Source organism: Carcharodon carcharias, chromosome 19 (genome assembly GCF_017639515.1).
Source record: "Carcharodon carcharias isolate sCarCar2 chromosome 19, sCarCar2.pri, whole genome shotgun sequence".
NCBI classification, from domain to species: Eukaryota; Metazoa; Chordata; class Chondrichthyes; order Lamniformes; family Lamnidae; genus Carcharodon; species Carcharodon carcharias.
Genome location: NC_054485.1, coordinates 341,360 through 359,894, shown reverse-complemented (window position 1 = coordinate 359,894; position 18,535 = coordinate 341,360). Strand labels below are relative to the sequence as shown.

Sequence of the window (18,535 nt, the reverse complement as noted above, 5' to 3'; positions counted from 1 at the left end):
AATTATCCATTCCTGGCCACATCCTCATAAATCTCCTTGTACCCTCCCTAGTGTGATCACATCCTATTGGTAATGCTGTGACCAGAACTGTGGTCTAACTAGTGTTCTCACAGCCAATGAATGAAAATAGCCCTTACGCATTCTTAACCACCTTATTTACCTGTTGGACTACCTTTATGGATCTCTGTACACCACTCCAAGGACCCTCTGTTCCTCTACACTTCTCAGTATCCTACCATTTATTGTTTATTCCCCTGTCTTGTTTGCCCTCAACAAATGCATTACATTATACTTCTCCAGACTTAACTTCATTTGCCACTTTTTGACTCACCTAACCAATCTTGTAGTCTACAATCATCTAGAAGGACAAGGGCAGCAGATACATGGGAACAGGACCATTTGAAAGTTCCCATGTCATTCACCATCCTCACTTGGAAATATATCACCGTTCCTTTACTGTTGCTGGGTCAAAATCCTGGAGCTCCCTTTCTAACAGCGCTGTGGATGTACCTACACCACATGGACTGCAGCGGTTCAAGAAGGCAGCTCACCACCGCCGTCTCAAGGGCAGCTAGGGATAGGCAATAAATGCTGGCCCGGCCAGCGAAGCCCACATCTCCTGAATGACCAAAACTTTCTCACTATCAGCCACAAAGTCAATTTTCATATCATCTGCAAGCTTAATTATGTTCCCTACATTCATGTTCAAATTATTGATTTATACCATGAAAAGCATAGGACTCAGTATTAAGCCCTGTGGAGCCCCACTGAAAATAGCCTTACTGTCACAAGAACACCTGATCATTACCCTTTGCTTCCTGCCACCGTCAATTTTAACATAGAAACTAGGAGTAAGCCATTTGGCCCTTCGAATCTGCTCCGCCATTCAAAATGATCATGGCTGATCCTCTATCTCAACGCCATATTTGTGCTTTCTCTCCATACCTCCTTGATGCCCCTAATATCCAAAGAATTATCAATTTCTTCCTTGAATATACTCAGTGACTCGGCCTCCACAGCTCCTGTGGTAGAGCATTCCACAGGTTGACTACCCCCTCAGTGAAGAAATTTTTTCTCATCTCAGTCCTAAATGGCCTGCCCCATATCCTGAGACTGTGGCCCCTGGTTCTAGACTCCCCAACCAGGGTTTACATCCTCCCTGCATCCAGTCTGTCTAATCCTGTTAGAATTTTTTACGTTTCAATCAGATACCCTCTCATTCTTCTAAACTCTAGTGAATACAGGCCCAGTTGAACCAATCTCTCCTCATACGACAATCCTGTCATCCCCAGTATCAGCCCAGAGAACGTTTACTGCACTTCCTCTATGATAAGTACATCTTTTCTTAGACAGGGAGACCAAAACTGCACGCAATACTCCAGATGTGGTCTCACCAAGGCCTTGTAAAGCTGCAGTAAGACATCCCCACTTGTGAACTCAAATCCTCTTGCAATGAAGGCCAACATACCATTTGTCTTCCTAATTGCTCGCTGCACCTGCCTGTTTACTTTCATTGACTGGGGTACAAGGGCACTCAGATCCCTTTGGGTTTCCCAATATATCACCATTTTAATGGACCCAGGACGGACCCAACTTGCCACTTTCCCAGGGATCACAAGAGCTTTTAATTTTCTGAGCTGTCTGTCATTGTAGGACTTTGTTAAAAGCCTTACTAAACCCCACACAGACTACATCAAACATGCTATTACAGGAAAAGGGAAACCTAAAATAAGTAATTAAATCAGGAAAGAGAAGTAAGAAATGCAAGAGCAAAACATTAGAGCAGAAGGAGTAGGTCAGGGTGTGTTGCCCAATTAAGCAGTCTTTATACTCTGGGCATCTGTATAAAGAACAAATTGAATGAACCGCAGGTGCAAATTGAGTATGACATGGTCGCCATTACTGAGACTTAGTGCAATTCAGCACTTGAGTGCAACTTAGATTAGTGCTGGGAGCTGGGCGAATAAGGGAGTTAGGGGAGGAAAGGTAAGAGGTGGTCCTTTGCTTTTGGTCACTGGGGAGGCGGTGGCATAGTGGTATTGTCACTGGACCGTTAATCTAGAGACCCAGTAAAATGCTCTGAGGACTAGGGTTTGAATCTCATCATTGCAGCTGGTGGAATTTGAATTTGAATTTAATATCTGGAATTCAAAGTCTTGATGATGACCATGAAACCATTGTGGATTGTTGTAAAAACCCATCTGGTTCACTAATGTCTTTTAGGGAAGAAAATCTGCTGTCCTGACTTGGTCTGGCCTACGTGTGATTCCAGATCCTCAATAAAGTGGTTGACTCTTAAAATACCCTCTGAACAAGGGCAATTGGGATGGGCAATAAATGCTGGCCTAGCCAGCGATGCCCATGAACAAATATTAAAAAAGAATTTGATAATGCAAGAGGAGGGGTGGCCTTAAAGAGCGAGGGGAACCAGGCCCAAGACCAGGTGGCCTTGGTAAGTAGGGCTGAGTATTTCTACTGTCCAGTCTTTAAGCTAAAAATTGCTCTTTAGTTTAGATTAACTAGTGTTTAAAATATAAATAGTAAGGTCCCTAGTACATATTTAACATTCCTCAAACTAGAGGAGGTAAAAGTAAAGGGGGTAATTTAAGGGTAAGTCATGGCAGGGAAGCTTGGCCAAGTGGAATGCCCCTCCTGTGCGATGTCGGAAGTCAGGGGCACTTCCAGTGTCCAGGGCAATGATGAGTGTAGGGGGTGTTTCCAGCTGCAGCTACTCGAAATCCATGTTTCGAGCAGGGGCTGCAGCTGGAATTATTGTGAAGTATTTGCAAAGCTGAGATCTTCGTGGATAGCATGTACTGTGAGGTGGTCATACTGCAGGTAAAGAGTATACAGGCAGAAAGGGAATATGTGACTGCCACACAGAGTAAAAGCACTAGGTAGTGCAGGAGTCCCCTGGGTCCATCTCCCTCTCTAACAGATTTGCCATTTTGGATACTGCTGGGGTGGATGGCTTCTCAGGGGAATGCAGCAAGAGTCAAGTCCGTGGCACCACGAGTGGCTCAGCTACCCGGGAGCGGTGGTGGGGTTGAAATAAAAAGTGCAGGAGAGCAATAGCGATAGTGGATTCTATTGTATGGGGAACACAGACAGACATTTCTGCAGCTGCAGACTGACACCAGGATGGTATGCTGCCTCTATGGTGTCAGGGTCAAGGATGTCACTGAGCAGCTGCAGGGCATTCTGAAGGGGAGGGTGAACAACCAGAGGTCACAGCCTACATCAGTACCAATGACATAGGTAAAAAGAGGGATGAGGTCCTGAAAGCAGAATTTAGGGAGCTAGAAAATAAATTAAAAAGCAGGACCTTAAAGTTTGCAATCTTTGGATGACTCCCAGTGCCACTGCTAGCGAGATCAGGATCAGGAGAATAGGCCAGACATATATGTGGCTGGAGAGATGGCATAGGAGGGCGGGATCTAGATTCCCGAGGCATTGGGACCGATTCTCGGTAAGATGGGACCTGTACAAGCTGGACAGCTTGCACCCCAGTAGGACCGGGACCAATATCCTTGCAGGGGTATTTGCTAACACTATGGGAGAGAGTTTAAACTAGAATGGCAGGGGTTGGGAACCTGAGCAGGGAGACACAAGAGAAGTAAACAAAGATAGAAATGAAAGACAGAAAAGTAGAAAGCAAAAGTGGAAGGCAGAAGAAACGTGGGGAAGAATTTTCTGTATGTTGGCCTGGCCGGTCAGAAGTCGCCGCCCGTGATCGGCTGCACGCCGCCATTTTATGTGGGTAGCCCGCCACTGCCGCACGCTGACACCAAAATTCTGACCGAGGGCTAGCAGCAAGTAGGGCCATAGTATAAAAAAAATGTGTAAATATGTTAAAAAGACAAGTTTGAAGGCACTGTATCTGAATACATAGAGCATTTGCAATAAGGTAGATGAATTAACAGCGCTAATAGATGTTAACAGATATGATATGATTGTGATTATGGAGGCATAGCTGAAGGGGAACCAAGGTTGGGAACTTAATATCCAAGGGTATTTGATATTTAGGGAGGACAGGCAAAAAGGAAAAGGTGGTGGGGTGGACTTGTTAGTTTAGGATGAAATCAGTGCAGTAGTGAGAACGGATATTGGTGCAGAAAATCTAAATGTAGAATCAGTCTGGGTGGAGCTAAGAAGCAAAAGGGGCAAAAAACATTAATGGGAGTTGTCTATAGGCCGCCAAACAATAGTGGTAAGGTAGGGGACAGCATTGAACAGGAAATTAGAGATGCATTTAACAAGGGTGACACAGTAATCATGGGGGACTTTGTATGTCGACACGAGCAAACCAAATTAGCAATAATACTGTGATGGATGAATTCCTGGAGTGTGTACGAGATGGTTTTTAGTACTTCCAGGAACCAACTAGGGAACAGGCTTTCTTAGATTTGATATTGTGCAATGAGAAGGGGTTAATAATCTTGTTGTGTGGGGTCCTTCAGGGAACAATGAACATAACATGTTAGAATTCTTCATTAGGATGGAAAGTGAAGTAGTTCAATCTGAAACTGGGGTCCTAAATCTTAAAGCAAACTATGAAGGTATGAGGCATGAGTTGGCTAGATTGGGGAACTTCATTAAAAGGCATGATGGTGGATAGGCAATGGCAAATATTTAAGGAATGAATGCATGCATTGCAATAGTTATACATTCCCTTCTGCAGGAAAAGCGGCCCAACGATGACTAACAAAAGAAATTAAGAATAGTATTAGATCCAAAGAGGAGTCATACAAAGTTGCTACAAAAAGTAGCAAGCCTGAGGATTGGGAGCAGTTTAGAATTCAGCAAAAAAGAGGACAAAGAGATTGATTAAGAAGAGAAAAATAGAATATGAGAGTAGATTTACAAGGAATATAAAAGCAGACTGTAAAAGTTTCTAACAGTATGTAAAAAGAAAAAGATTAGTGAAGCCAAATGAAGGTCCCTTAATCTGAAATGGGAGAATTTATAATGGAGAACAAGGAAATGGCAGAGCAATTAAAAAGCTACTTTAGTTCTGTCTTCACAAAGGAAGACACAAATAACTTCCCAGAAATGCAAGGGAACCAAGGGCCTAATGAGAAGGAGGAATTGAACGAAATTAGTGTTACTAAAAAATTAGTGAAGAAATTAATGGAGCTGAAAGCTGATAAATCCTCAGGGCCTGAATCTACATCCCAGGGTACTAAAGGAGGTGGCCATGAAAATAATGGATGTGTTGGCTGTCATCTTCCAAAATTCTGCAGATTCTGGAACAGTCCCAACAGCTTAGAAGGTGGCACATATAACCAGACTATTTAAAAAAGGAGGGAGGGAGAAAACAGGGAATTAAAGACCAGTTAGCCTAACATCAGTAATCGGGAAAATACTAGAGCCTATTATAAAGGATGTGGTAATGGGACACTTTGAAAATATCAATGGGATTAGACAAAGTCAATGGGGATTTATGAAAGGGAAATTATGTTTGACAGGCCTACTGAGTTTTTTTTTGAGGACATAACTAGCAGAATAGATAATGGAAAACCAGTGGATATGGAGTATTTGGATTTTCAGAAAGCTTTTGATAAAGTCCCACATAAAAGGTTGGTGTGCATAATTAAAGTATATAGGATTGGGGGTAATATACTGGCATGGATTGAGAATTGGTTAGCAGACTGGAAAGAGAGAGTCGGAATAAACTGACTTTTTCGGAGCGGCAGGCAGAGATTAGTGGGGTACTGTAGGGGTCAATGCTTGGGCCCTGGTTATTCACAATATATATCAATAATTTGGATGAGGGAACCAAATGTACTATTTCCAAGTTTGCTGATGACACAAAACTAGGTGGGAATGAGAGTGGTGAGGAGGATGTTAAGAGGCTTCAAGGTGATTTAGACAAGTTGAGTGAGTGGGCAAATACATAACAGATGCAGTATAACGTGGATAAGTGTGAAGTTATCCATTTTGGTAGGAAAAACAGAATGGCAGAGTATTATTTAAATGGTGACAGATTGGGAAATGTTGATGTACAAGGGACCTGGGTGCCCTTGTACATCAAGTCACTGATAGTAAGCATGCAGGCGCAGCAAGCAGTTAGGCAAATTGTATGCTGGCCTTCATTGCAAGATGATTTGAGTACAGGAGCAAGGATGTCTTACTGAGACCACACCGGGAGTAGTGTGTGCAATTTTGGTCTCCTTACCTAAGAAGGGACATACTTGTCATAGAGGGAATGCAGCAAAGGTTCACCTGATTGATTCCTGGGATGGATTGTTGTACAAGGAGAGAATGGGTCGACTAGGGTATTCAATTTAGTAGAATAAGAGGAGATTTTTTTTTTTTATTCACTGGATGTGGGCGTCGCTGGCTAGGCCAGCATTTAAAAGTAGGCCAGATCAGGTAAGGACGGCAGATTTCCTTCCCTAAAGAACTTTCGTTTTTACGACAATTGGCAATGGTTTCACCATCTGGCGGGATTTGAACCCGGGTCCCCAGAGCATTACCCAGGGTCTCTGGAACACCAGTGAGTGACAATACCACTATGTCACCGCTCCTGTATAGCAGCTGAGTGGTAGCTTGTATAAATCCAGAGACTAGAAAAGCATGTGGCAAAGGAAGAGTGATTTTAACGGGGGAACTAACTTTCATATAGATTGGGACAAGCAGGCTAGCAGTTCAGAAAGGTAGCGTATTCCTTGAGCGTGTCTGGGGTAGCTTTCTGAAACAATATGTCCTAGAACTGACAAGAGGTCAGGTCAAATTAGATTTATCACTGAGCCAGGTTTAGGAAACAGCCTGTGTTTGAACATTTATCTAATAGTGATCACAATTTGATCAAGTTAAATGTAGTGTTTGGAAGGAAGAATTGCAAAATAGCAAGCATTCTAAATTTAGGTTAAGGCTGATTTCAATGCCAAGGGACAGAGACTGTCCACAGTGAGCTGCGCAAATCTGTTAATGGGTAGAAAGACAGATGTTCAATAGGAGAGCACAGAATCATAGAAAGTTTACAGCACAGAAAGAGGCTACTTGGCCCATTGCGTCTGCGCCTAGATGTTCAAAAATATTTTAATATGATACAGAAAAAGTTTATACTCCTAAAGTACAGGAGCTCTAATTGCCAAAAAAGCCATGGATCACTAGAGGTAAGAGACAACATAAAGCGCAAAGAAAAAACATACAAAAAATCACAGATTCCTTTAATGGGAAAAATAAAAAAAACAAAGGGCAACAGAACAAATAGCAAAACTACCAAATGGGAGCTTGTAAAGAAACTGGCAAAGGATATCAAAAAGTTTGACAATTTATTAGGAAAGAAGTGATCAGAAACAATGAGGAAAAGAGGAGGGACAAATAAAATGCTTATGTCACTCACTTAATCTGCTCTGGCGTTCCTCCAGAAGTTGCATTTGTGATGCCCCATGCTGCCTCTTTCCTCGTCCGAAATTCTGCTTTCTGAAGAAGGTCAATCAGCACTGGAAAGATGTTTGCATCTATTACAGCCTTAAAACAAAAATAAAGTTTTAAAAAGTGAACAAAAGAGACTTGTATTTATAATACATCTTTCATGACCACAGGACATCCCAAAGCACTTTACATCCAATGCAATACTTTTGAAGTGTAGACACTGTTCCAATTATGGAAATACAGCAGCAATTTACACACAGAAAGCGACAATGACCAGATAATCTGCGTGTGTGTGTGTGGCCGACAGGACCTCGTTTTAATGTCTCACCAAAAAGACAGCAATTGTGATACTCCGGCATTCCCTCAGTACTGAAGGGATTTATACAAGGAGTGCCATTCTTGATTTTGGTGCTCAGAGTTCTGGATTGGGACTTGAACTACAAATGGACAACTGAAAGATGGGAGTCTTACTAACTGAGCCACAGCTGACACCACAAAGTTACCATCTGTAGATTTGAAAAAGTGTACATTAAAGAAAAGTCCCTATCCCCATCAATGCCAACTCTGGAAAAGGCAAACAGCACTTTAACTAGAACTTTGCAGCACGGTAGAGGCAGTGGCATAGTGATACTGTCACTGGACTAGTAATCCAGAAACCCTGGGTAATGCTCAAATCGATAGCAGATGGTGGAATTTGAATTAAAATCTCTGGAATTAAAAGCCTAATGATGACCATGAAACCATTGTTGTGAAATCCCATCTGGTTCACTATGCCCTTTAGTGAAGGGAATCTGATGTTCTTACCTGCTCCGTGGTTGACTCTTAAATGCCCCATGAGATGGCCTAGCAAGCCACTCAGTTGTATCAGTTGTAAAAAGTCTATAAGGAATGAAATTGGATGGACCCTCCAGCATCAACCATGGCACCAGAAACGACAATGGCAAACTCAACCCTGTTGACCCTGCAAAGTCCTCCTCACTAACATCTGGGGGCTTGTGCCAAAGTTGGGACAGCTTTCCCACAGACTAGTCAAGCAACAGCCTGGCATAATCATACTCATGGAATCATACCTTACAGATTAATGTCCCAAACACCACCATCATCACGCCACTTGGAGGAAGCACTGAAGGTGGCAGGCGTGCAGAATGTACTCTAGGTGGGAGACCTGTGTCCATTGCTGCTACTGACCAAGCTGGCCTAAAGGACACAGCTGCTAGACTGGGTCTGTGACAGGTGGTGAGGGAACCAACAAAGAGGGAAAAACATACTTGACCTCATCCTTACCAATCTGTCTGTCACAGGTGCATCTGTCCATGACAGAATTGGTAGGAGTGACCACCACACAGTCATTGTGGAGGCGAAGTCCCACCTTCACACTGAGGATGCCCTCCACCATGTTGTGTGGCACTATCGCCATGCAAATTGGGATGGATTTTGAACAGATCTAGCAACACAAGACAGGTTATACATGAGGCTGCAGGATGCAGACTTAAAAGCAAAATAGGCTTGCGAGAAACCACAAGATCCAAGGAGACAGCCAAAGGTCTGTAGCTCTTTACTATGGGCATGTGAATCAGTGGCATTCTGTTGGCACAGCTGAGTATCTGAGAGAGAGTGTGGGGAAGACAAAGCTTGAATGCACGTGGTGATCCAAGGGAGAGGAATACCAGAGAGTTCAAAACCCTGGGGTTGGCCCCTCTGGAAAGTGTCCGAGAAAAAGCATCATTTGGAAGAAGATTCCAAAGCTGGTTCTTCAAGAGTGTAGATTGGAAACCCTCATGTGAAAGATGGAGTTCAGTGAGACCGGTTGGCTCACGGTGTGACAAGCGTCTGGGGGGAGTTAATGAGGGATCCATAGCATTTGTTTAGGGTGGCATCTGCCACTTGGTTTCAGAGTGTGGTGTGCCTGACCACAGGTTGCCTATTGGTTTACATGGACTATGTACTTACTGTGAACATGAGAGTATAAGGTAACTTTTGTAAATTGTGTTATCCTTACGAATCTGTATATATCTGTAAAGGTATAGTTGTGGGTTAAGGAATATTGTAATATAGTTAATCTTTTCTTGTTTAATAAAAGTTTTAGTCTTTTGTTAAAAGTTCATCAGCAGACTCCTGAGACTCTGTTCAGTTGCTGTCCTCCACGTTTCTAAACAAAACAATAAAAGTTTGGATCTATCAAGACAGGTTCCACCCTGGGATCTGACTTGTCCAGTAGTATCAGCTGGGACCATTTACCTGGGAGTAGGAGAAGCGGTGGACCTGCAAGGAAGCAAGCGGGAGCAGGCGAATATGAATTGGGACCGAGGCTTGGGGCCTACACTTACCTGGGAGTTAAAAGAGGTGAGACCTGCGAGAAAGTTAGCAGAATGGGAGAGTATAAACTGGGACAGAGGCTTGAGGCCTACGCCACTTACGTAGGAGTTGGAGAGGTCCATCAGTCAGCTGCTCCTAACTGGCTGAGTTTGAAAGGAGAGTGTGAGAAAAAACAAACAGTAACATCTCAGGAAAACCGCAAGTTCATTGGCTGGTAAGAAGCTGCTGTCAAGGACTGTCTCTAAATTGCCGTAAATTAGAAAAGTGCATAACTTTTATAGTAGCTATTGATTTAAGTGAGAAATGTTAAGAATAAGGGAAAGTCAGAGCCAGTATAATAAAGTAATGTAAATAAACCAATGTAAAATAAAGTTAAGACATGGGAGGGCAGCTTGGTTAAGTGGAATGTGTGTCCTATAATATGTGGGAAGTCATGGATGCTTCTAGAGCACTAGACGACCACTTGTGTAGGAAGTGCTGCCAGCTACAGAACCTCAAGCTCCGAGTTGAAGAGTTTGAGCAGCAGCTGGAGTCACTGTGGCATTCATGAGGCTGAGCGCTATGTGGACAGCACATTCAGAGAGGTGCTTACACCACAGCTTAGGAACCTGGAGGCAGAAAGGGAATGGGCGGCCACCAAACAGTGCAAGAGAACTGGGCAGGTAGTGCAGGAGACACTTGGGGTCCCACTCACAAATCAGTTTTCTGTTTTGGAAGCTGGTGAGGGCGCTGGTTCATCAGAGGAGCGCAGTCAGATCCAAGTTTGTGGTACCATGAGTGGCTCGGCTATACAGGAGGGGAGGAAGAAGAAGGGAAGAGCTATATTTATCAGGGATTCATTAGTTAGGGTTACAGGCAGGCATTTCTGCGGCCGTAGACTTGATTCTAGGATGGTACGTTGCTTCCCTGGTGCCAGGATCAAGGATGTCACCGAGTGGTTGCAGGACATTCTTCTGGGAAAGGGTGGTCAGCCAGAGGTCATGGTCCATATTGGTACCAATGACTTAGGTCGGAAGGGGGATGTGGTCATGCTTTCACGATTTAGGGAGCTAGGTCAAAAATTAGCCAGCAGGACCTCAAATGTCGTAATCTTTGGATTACTCCCAGTGTCATGTGCAAGTGAGTACAGAAATGGGAGGAGAAGGCAGATGAATGCGTGGCTGGAAAGATGGTGCAGGAGGGAGGGCTTTAGATTTCAAGGACACTGGGACTAGCTCTGGGGAAGGTGGCACCTGTACAAGCTGTACAGCCGGGATTGAGTTCCTTGCTAGTGCTGTTGTGGGGGGGGTTTCAACTAACTCAATAGGGATGTGGGAACCAGGGGAGAATATTAGAGAGGAATACCAGGGGTGCACAAAACACTGGGAGAGACAGATAGAGAATAGTAAGTTAATAAGTGGAATCGGAGTAAGGGAGAAAGTCACGAAGTCTAAATCAGGGTTACTGTGCATGCATGTGAATGCATGAGTATAGAAAATAAGTTTGGGGAGTTACAAGCACAGATTGCCATGTGGAAATATGATGTTGTGGCAATAAGAGAGACCTGGCTCAAGGAAGGGCAGAACTGGTGTTAAATATTCCTGGATATAAGGTGTTCAGAAAAGAAAGGAGAGGAAGAAAAGGAGGAGGGGTGGCAGTAATGGTCAAGGAGAATATTTCAGTGCTGGAGAAAGATGATGTCCCAATGTCATGAAGCTATTAATGTATATATTATTGGAAAATATTTTTCTTTTAAAATAGAGGTTTAGTCTGTGGGTGTGTCTTAATTGGATTAAAGCCAGCTAGTCTGGGTGCTTTGATGTGTACTAGTTTTGATATGTAAGAGAGATAGTGTGTATTTGCATTTTTTGAATAGGACATTCAAGAAGTGGGGTGAAAAATGATACCTATCTAGCAGATACCAAGCCACATGTTTATATTACTACTAAAATTGGCACTATGAAAGCAGTTTTATTGTTAGAGAGGTTTAGTTCAGAGGTTGTTCATACAATGAGAATTAAAATTCAATCAGTAGTGGTAGGTATAACAAGCAGTTTTTGGGTGTGCAGGGCAGAGGCAATGTGAGATCAAAAGGCGTTATGACAATTGCAGCTGAGTTATTAAGCCTCCAACTGGATCCACATGAACCAAAGTGAAAAGAGCTTAATTTTGAATTCGTAAGGTGAAAATGCTTTTCCTGGTGTTTGGTTAAGTCTGGGTTGCTGTTGCCTTAGTGGAGATTAGTTTGGGAATTTGCTAAAAGTTATGATAGTAGTAATTTGTAGCCATGTGTATATATATTTTAGCCTGTGTAAATTAATAAAATGTTTCATTTAGTTTAATGTAAAACCTCGAGAACTGGGGGACTGATTCCTGAACTTAGAGTCACATCTCAAACATAACACTTAAAATTATAGGTTATGATAAGTTTAAAGTTTCCCTCTGGGATTTTTAAATAACTCAGCTGCATTGTCATAACACCCAGATTCTAACATTTTTCCTATGACAGATGTTAGGTTAACTGGCTTATAGTTTCCTGCTTTCTGTGTCCCTCCCTTTTTGAATAAAGGAGTTATATTCGCTATTTTCCAATCTAACGGAACCTTCCCTGAATCTGGGGAATTTTGGAAAATTAAAACCAGTGCATCAACTAATTTCCTCCTCTGTCACCATGGCCTCAGTAACATTTGCTTCCCTGGTAAGGACAGATACAAATTATTCATTTCACACCTCAACTATGCCCCCGGCCTCCATGTGTAAATCCGAGAGTTGAAGGGCAGAATCAATTTGGCTAGAGCTAAGGAACAAAGGGGTGCAATTACATTGCTCGGTGTAGTCTATAGACCACCGACTAGTGGGAAGGATGTAGAGGAACAAATCTGCAGGAAAATTACAGAGAGATGCAAGCATTATAGGGTAGTTATAATGCGTGACTTTAATTACCCGAATGTAGACTGGGACAGTGGTAGTGTGAAGGGCAAAGAGGGGCAAAGGTTCCTAGATTGTGTTTAGGGGAATATTCTACAGCAGTATGTGTCCAGTCCAACAAGAAAGGATGTACTGTTGGACGTGGTTCTTAGAAATAAGGTGGGCCAAGTAGATCAAGTGTCAGTGGGGGAACATTTAGTTAACGGTGATCATTGTATCAAAAGGTTTAGGATGACAGTGAAAAAGGACAATGGAAAATCCAGAGTAAGAATAATTAACTGGGGGAGAGGTGGCTTCAATGGGGCAAGAACTGAGCTGGGCCAGATAGACTGGAACCAAAGATTGGCAGGAAAAACTGTATGGGCTGAAGGGCCTCTTCTGCACTGTGTGATTCTGTGATTCAAAGAAATGGCTTGGGCACAGTCAAGGTATATTCTCTCAAAAGGGAAATGTCGGGCAAACAAATCCAGAATGAAAAAGGAGATAGAAATTAAGATAAGTGATGAGTGTGCTTATGACAAGTGTCAGGTAGAAAATACAACTGACAATCAAGGGGAATACAGAAGGTTCATAGGGGAGGTGAAAAAGCAAATAAGAGAAGCAAAGAGGGATTATGAGAAAAGACTTGCAGCCAACATAAAGGGAATCCCAAAGTCTTCTATCAGCACACAAATAGAAAGAGGGTGATAAAAGGAGGAAGAGGGCCAATTAGGGACCAAAAAGAGGATTTACACATGAGGCAGGGGGCATAGCTGAGGTGTGAAATGAATAATTTGCATCTGTCTAGTTGATGCACTGGTTTTAATTTTCCAAAATTCCCCAGATTCGGGGAAGGTTCCATAAGATTGGAGAATAGTGATTATAACTCCTTTATTCAAAAAGGGAGGGACACAGAAGGCAGCAAAGAATAGACCAGTTAGCCTAACATCTGTCACGGGGAAAATATTAGAAGCTATTATTAAAGATGTTATAGCAGGGCACTTCGAAAAATTCAAGGCAATCAGGCAGAGTCAACATGGTTTTGTAAAAGGGGAATCACCTTTAATCAATTTATTGGAGTTCTTTGAAGGAGTCACATGTGCTGTGGATAAAGGGGAACCAGTGGAAGTACTGTACTCAGATTTCCAGGAGGCATTTGATAAAGTGCCACATCAAAGGTTATTGCAGAAAATAAAAGCTCGTAGTGTAGGTGGTAATATATTGGCACAGATAGATGATTGGTTAGCTAACAGGAAGCAGAGAGTTGGCATACATGGGTCTTTTGCGAGTGGTGTGCCAAAGGGATCAGTGCTGCGGCCTCAACTTTTTACAATTTATATAAATGACTTGGATGAAGGGACCGAAGGAATGGTGGCTAAATTCACTTATGACACAAAGATGGGTGGGAAACTAAATTGTGAAAAGGATATAAGGAGGCTACAAAGTGACAGATAGGTTAAGTGAGTGGGCAAAGACCAGGCAAATGGAGTATAATGTGGGCCAATGTGAAATTGTTCATTTTGGCAGGAAGAATAAAAATGAAGCATATTACCTAAATGGTGAGAGATTGCAGAGCTCAGATTCAGAGGGATCCAGGTGTCCTGGTGCATGAATCACAAAAGGTTAGTATGCAGGTACAGCAGGTAATTAGGAAAACTGATAAAATGTTAACATTTATTGTGATGGGAATTGATTATGAAAGTAGGCAGGTTATGCTTCAGTTGTACAGGGCATTGGTGGGAGCACATCTGGAGTACTGTGTACAGAACTGGTCTCTTTATTTGAAGGAAGATATAAATTTGTTAGAAGCAGTTCAGAGAAGGTTTACTAGACGAATACCAGGAATGGGCAGGTTGTCTTATGAGGAAAGGCTGGACAAGTTAGGCTTATATTCACTGGAATTTAGAAGGGTAAGGGCAATATATAAGATCGTGAGGGGTCTTGACAGGGTGGATGTGGAGAGGATGTTTCCTCTTATGGGACAATACAGAACTAGGGGGTCACAGTTTAAAAATAAGGGGTCATTCATTTAAGACAGAGCTGAGGTGAAATTTTTTCTGTCAGAGGGTAGAGTGCCTTTGGAACTCTTCCTCAAAAGGCAGTGGAAGCAGAGTCTTTGAATATTTTTAAGGCAGAGCTAGATAGATTCTTGATTAACAAGGGGGTGAAAGGTTATTGGTGTTAGGCAGGAATGTGGGGTTGAGGTCACATTCAGATAGGCCATGATCTTATTGAATGGCGGAGCAGGCTTGAGGGGCCAAGTGACTACTTCTACTCCTAATTTGTATGTTTGCGAACTCTGTCATTGGAAGGGTTCAAAATTGATCAGGAAGAAGGGTTGGATAAACTGTTGGTACTTAAAGTTGACAAGACACTGGAAATGGATGAGATGCATCCAAGGGTATTGAAGGAAGTGAGTGGAAATTGCAGGGGCACTGGCCATAATCTTTCAGTCTTCTCTAGACTCAGGGGAGGTGCCAGAGGACTGGAGTATTGCAGACATTATGCCCTTGTTCAGAAAAGGTTGTAAGGAATAGCCCAGCAATTACAGAGTCAGTTGGACTTCAGTGGCGGGGAAGCTTCTAGAAACAATTATTCAGGATAGAATTAGTAGTCACATGGAAACATGTGGGTTGATTAAGAAGAGCCAGCAATGATCTCTAAAGGGGAAATCGTGCTTCACTAACTTGTTGGAGCTTTTTGAAGTTAACAGAGAGGGCTGATGAGGGTAATGGTGTTGATGTGGCGTACGTGGACTTTCAAAAGGTATTCGATACAGTGCCAACATAACAGACTTGAGAAAAGTTATAGCTCATGGAATAAAAGGGACAGTAGCAACATGGATACTAAATTGGCTCAAGTAATAGGAAACATAGGGTGAACAGAGGTTAATGGATATTTTTCGTGCTGGTGGAAGGTCTGGGGCTCCCCAGGGGTTGGTATTGGGACTCTTGTTTTTCCTGATATATGTCAATGATCTAGATCATTGTGCAGAGGACAATTTCAAAGTTTGCAGATGATAGGAAACTTTGAAACATTTTAAACTGTGAACAGGACAGTATAGAACTTCAAAAGGGCACAGACTAGTTACTGGAGTGGGCAGATAGGTGGCAGATGAAGTTCAACGTGAAGAGGTGAGAGCAATGCAGGTCTGACAGCATCTGCGGAGAGGAATACAGTTAACGTTTCGAGTCCGTATGACTCTTCATCAGATGAAGAGGAGTCATACGGACTCAAAACGTTAACTGTTTTCCTCTCTGCAGATGCTGTCAGACCTGCTGAATTTTTCCAGCTATTTTTGTTTTTGTTTCAGATTTCCAGCATCCGCAGTATTTTGCTTTTATCTTATATGAGAGTAATGCACTTTGGTAGGAAAAACATTGGAGGGACAATATAAAATAATGGGTACAATTATTAAGGGGGTGCAGGAGCAGAGGGGCCTGGGTGTCTATGAGGGTAGATAGGGTGTAACTATTCCCGCTCATAAAAGGATCCAGAATGAGAGGGCACAGATTTCAAGTGATTTGCAAAAGAAGCAAATATAATGTGAGAAAAAACTTTTTCCACACAGCGAGTGGTTCGGGTCTGGAATGCACTGCCTGGAAGTGTGGTGGAGGCAGGTTCAACTGAGGTATTCAAGAGGGCATTAGATGATTATTTGAACAGAAACAACATGCAGGAGTATGGGGAAAGGGCAGTAGAATAGCAGTAAGTCATGATATTCATTTGGAGAGCCAGTGAGAACATGATGGGCTGAGTGGCCTCCTTCTGCATCGTAACAATTCTGTGATCATAACGGTGTCAATCTGGTGAAGCTACAACACTGGACTGATAGCATGCCAAACAACATAAGCAGCAAGTGATAGAGAGGGCCAAGTGATCCCACAACTAATGGATCAGATCTAAGCTCTGCAGTCCTGCCACATCCAGTCATGAATTGTGGAGGACAATTAGACAACTCACTGGAGGAGGCGGCTTCTGAGGATTGAATGGAAAGGTTGGGACTGTTCTCCTTGGAGAGAAAAAGGCTGAGAAGAGATTTGATAGAGATGTTCAAAACCATGAGGGGGCTGGACAGAATAGATAGGGAGAAGCTGTTCCCACTCGTAAAAGGATCAAGAACGAGGGGGCACAGATTTAAAGTGACTTGCACAAGAAACAAGCGTGACGTGAGAAAATTTTTTTTCACACAACGAGTGGTTTGGGACTGGAATGCACCGCCTGGAAGTGTGGTGGAGGCAGGCTCAATTGAGGCTTTCAAGAGGGCATTAGATAATTATGTGAATAGAAACAATGTACAGGGAAAAGGCAGGGCAATGGCACTCGGTCACAATGTTCATTTGGAGAACTGGTGCAGGCATGATGGGCCGAATGGCCTCCTTCTGTGCCTGTTAAGATTCTGTGATTCACAAATATCCCCATCCTCAACGATGATGGAGCACAGCCTATTACTGCAAAAGACAAGGCTCAAGCATTTGCAACCATCTTCAGCCAGAAATGCTGAGTGGATGATCCATCTCGGCCTCCTCTGGAGGTCCCCCAACATCACAGATGCCAGTCTTCAGCCAATTCGATTCACTCCACATGATATTAAGAAACGGTTGAAGGCACTGGACACTGCAAAGGCTTTGGGCTCTAGCAATATTCCAGCAATAGTACTGAAGACTTGTGCTCCAGAATTTGCCGTGCCCCTAGCCAAGCTGTTTCAGTACAGCTACAACACTGGCATCGACCCGGCAATGCGGACAATTGCCCAGGTATGCCCCGTACGCAAAAAAAAGGACAAATCCAACGTGGCCATTTACAGTGCCATCAATCTACTCTCGAACATGAGTGAAGCGATGGAAGGTGTCATCAACAGTGCTATCAAACAGCACTTGCTTAGCAATAACCTGCTCAATGGCACTCAGTTTGGGTTCTGCCAGGGCCATTCAGCTCCTGGCCTCATTACAGCCTTGGTTCAAATATGGAAAAAAGAGCTGAACTCCAGAGGTGAGGTGAGAGTGACTGCCCTGGACATCAAGGCAGCATCTGACCGAGTGTGGCATCAAGGAGCCCTAAGAAAACTGGAGTAAATGGGAATCAGGGGGAAATCTGTCGGCTAGTTGGAGTCATACCTAGCACAAAGAAAGATGGTTGTGGTTGTTGGAGGACTCAGCTCCAGGACATCACTGCAGGAGTTCCTTAGGGTAGTATCCTAGACCCAAACATCTTCAGCTGGTTCATCAATCACCTTCATTCCATCATAAGGTCAGAAATGGGGATGTTTGCTGATGATTGCACAATGTTCAGCACCATTTGCAACTCCTCAGATACTGAGGCTGTCCATGCCCAGATGCAGCAAGACCTGGACAGTATCCAGACTTGGGCTGATCAGTGACAAGTAACATTTACAACACACAATGCCAGGCAATGACCATCTCCAACAGGAGGGAATTTAATCATCGGCCCATGACATTCAATGTCTTTACCATTGTTGAATCCCCCCACTATCAACATCCTTTGGGTTACCATTGACCAGAAATTGAACTGGACTAGCCATATAAATACAGTGGCTACAAGAGCAGGTCGAAGGCTAGAAATCCTACAGCGAGTAACTTACCTCCTGACTTCCCAAAGCCTGCCCACCATCTACAACCACAAGTCAGGAGTGTGACGGAACACTCTCCAGAGCCTGGCTGAGTGCATCTCCAACAACACTGAAGAAGCTTGATACCATCCAGGACAAAGCAGCCTGCTTGATTGGCACCCTAACCACAAACATTCACTACTTCTACCAACAAACAGTGGCAGCAGTGTACACCTTTTACAGGATGCACTGTAGGAACTCAACAAGGCTCCATTGACAGCATTTTCCAAACACATGACATTACCATCTAGAAGGACAAGGGCAATAGACAAATGGGAACACCAACACCTCGAAGTTCCCCTCCAAGTTGCTTAACATCTT

The 18,535-nt window shown here is 43.3% G+C and overlaps 1 protein-coding gene across 2 annotated transcripts in view; it reads right to left on the bottom strand.

Moving 5' to 3' along the window:
* The window catches only part of LOC121291470 (importin subunit alpha-7), a 154,844-nt gene that overhangs the window by 17,237 nt on the left and 119,072 nt on the right, over positions 1–18,535 (bottom strand). For both annotated transcript variants that reach the window (XM_041212696.1, XM_041212697.1), the window contains one exon: positions 7,352–7,479. In XM_041212696.1, the coding sequence (XP_041068630.1) occupies positions 7,352–7,479 (128 nt within the window). The remainder of the gene's footprint in view (positions 1–7,351; positions 7,480–18,535) is intronic.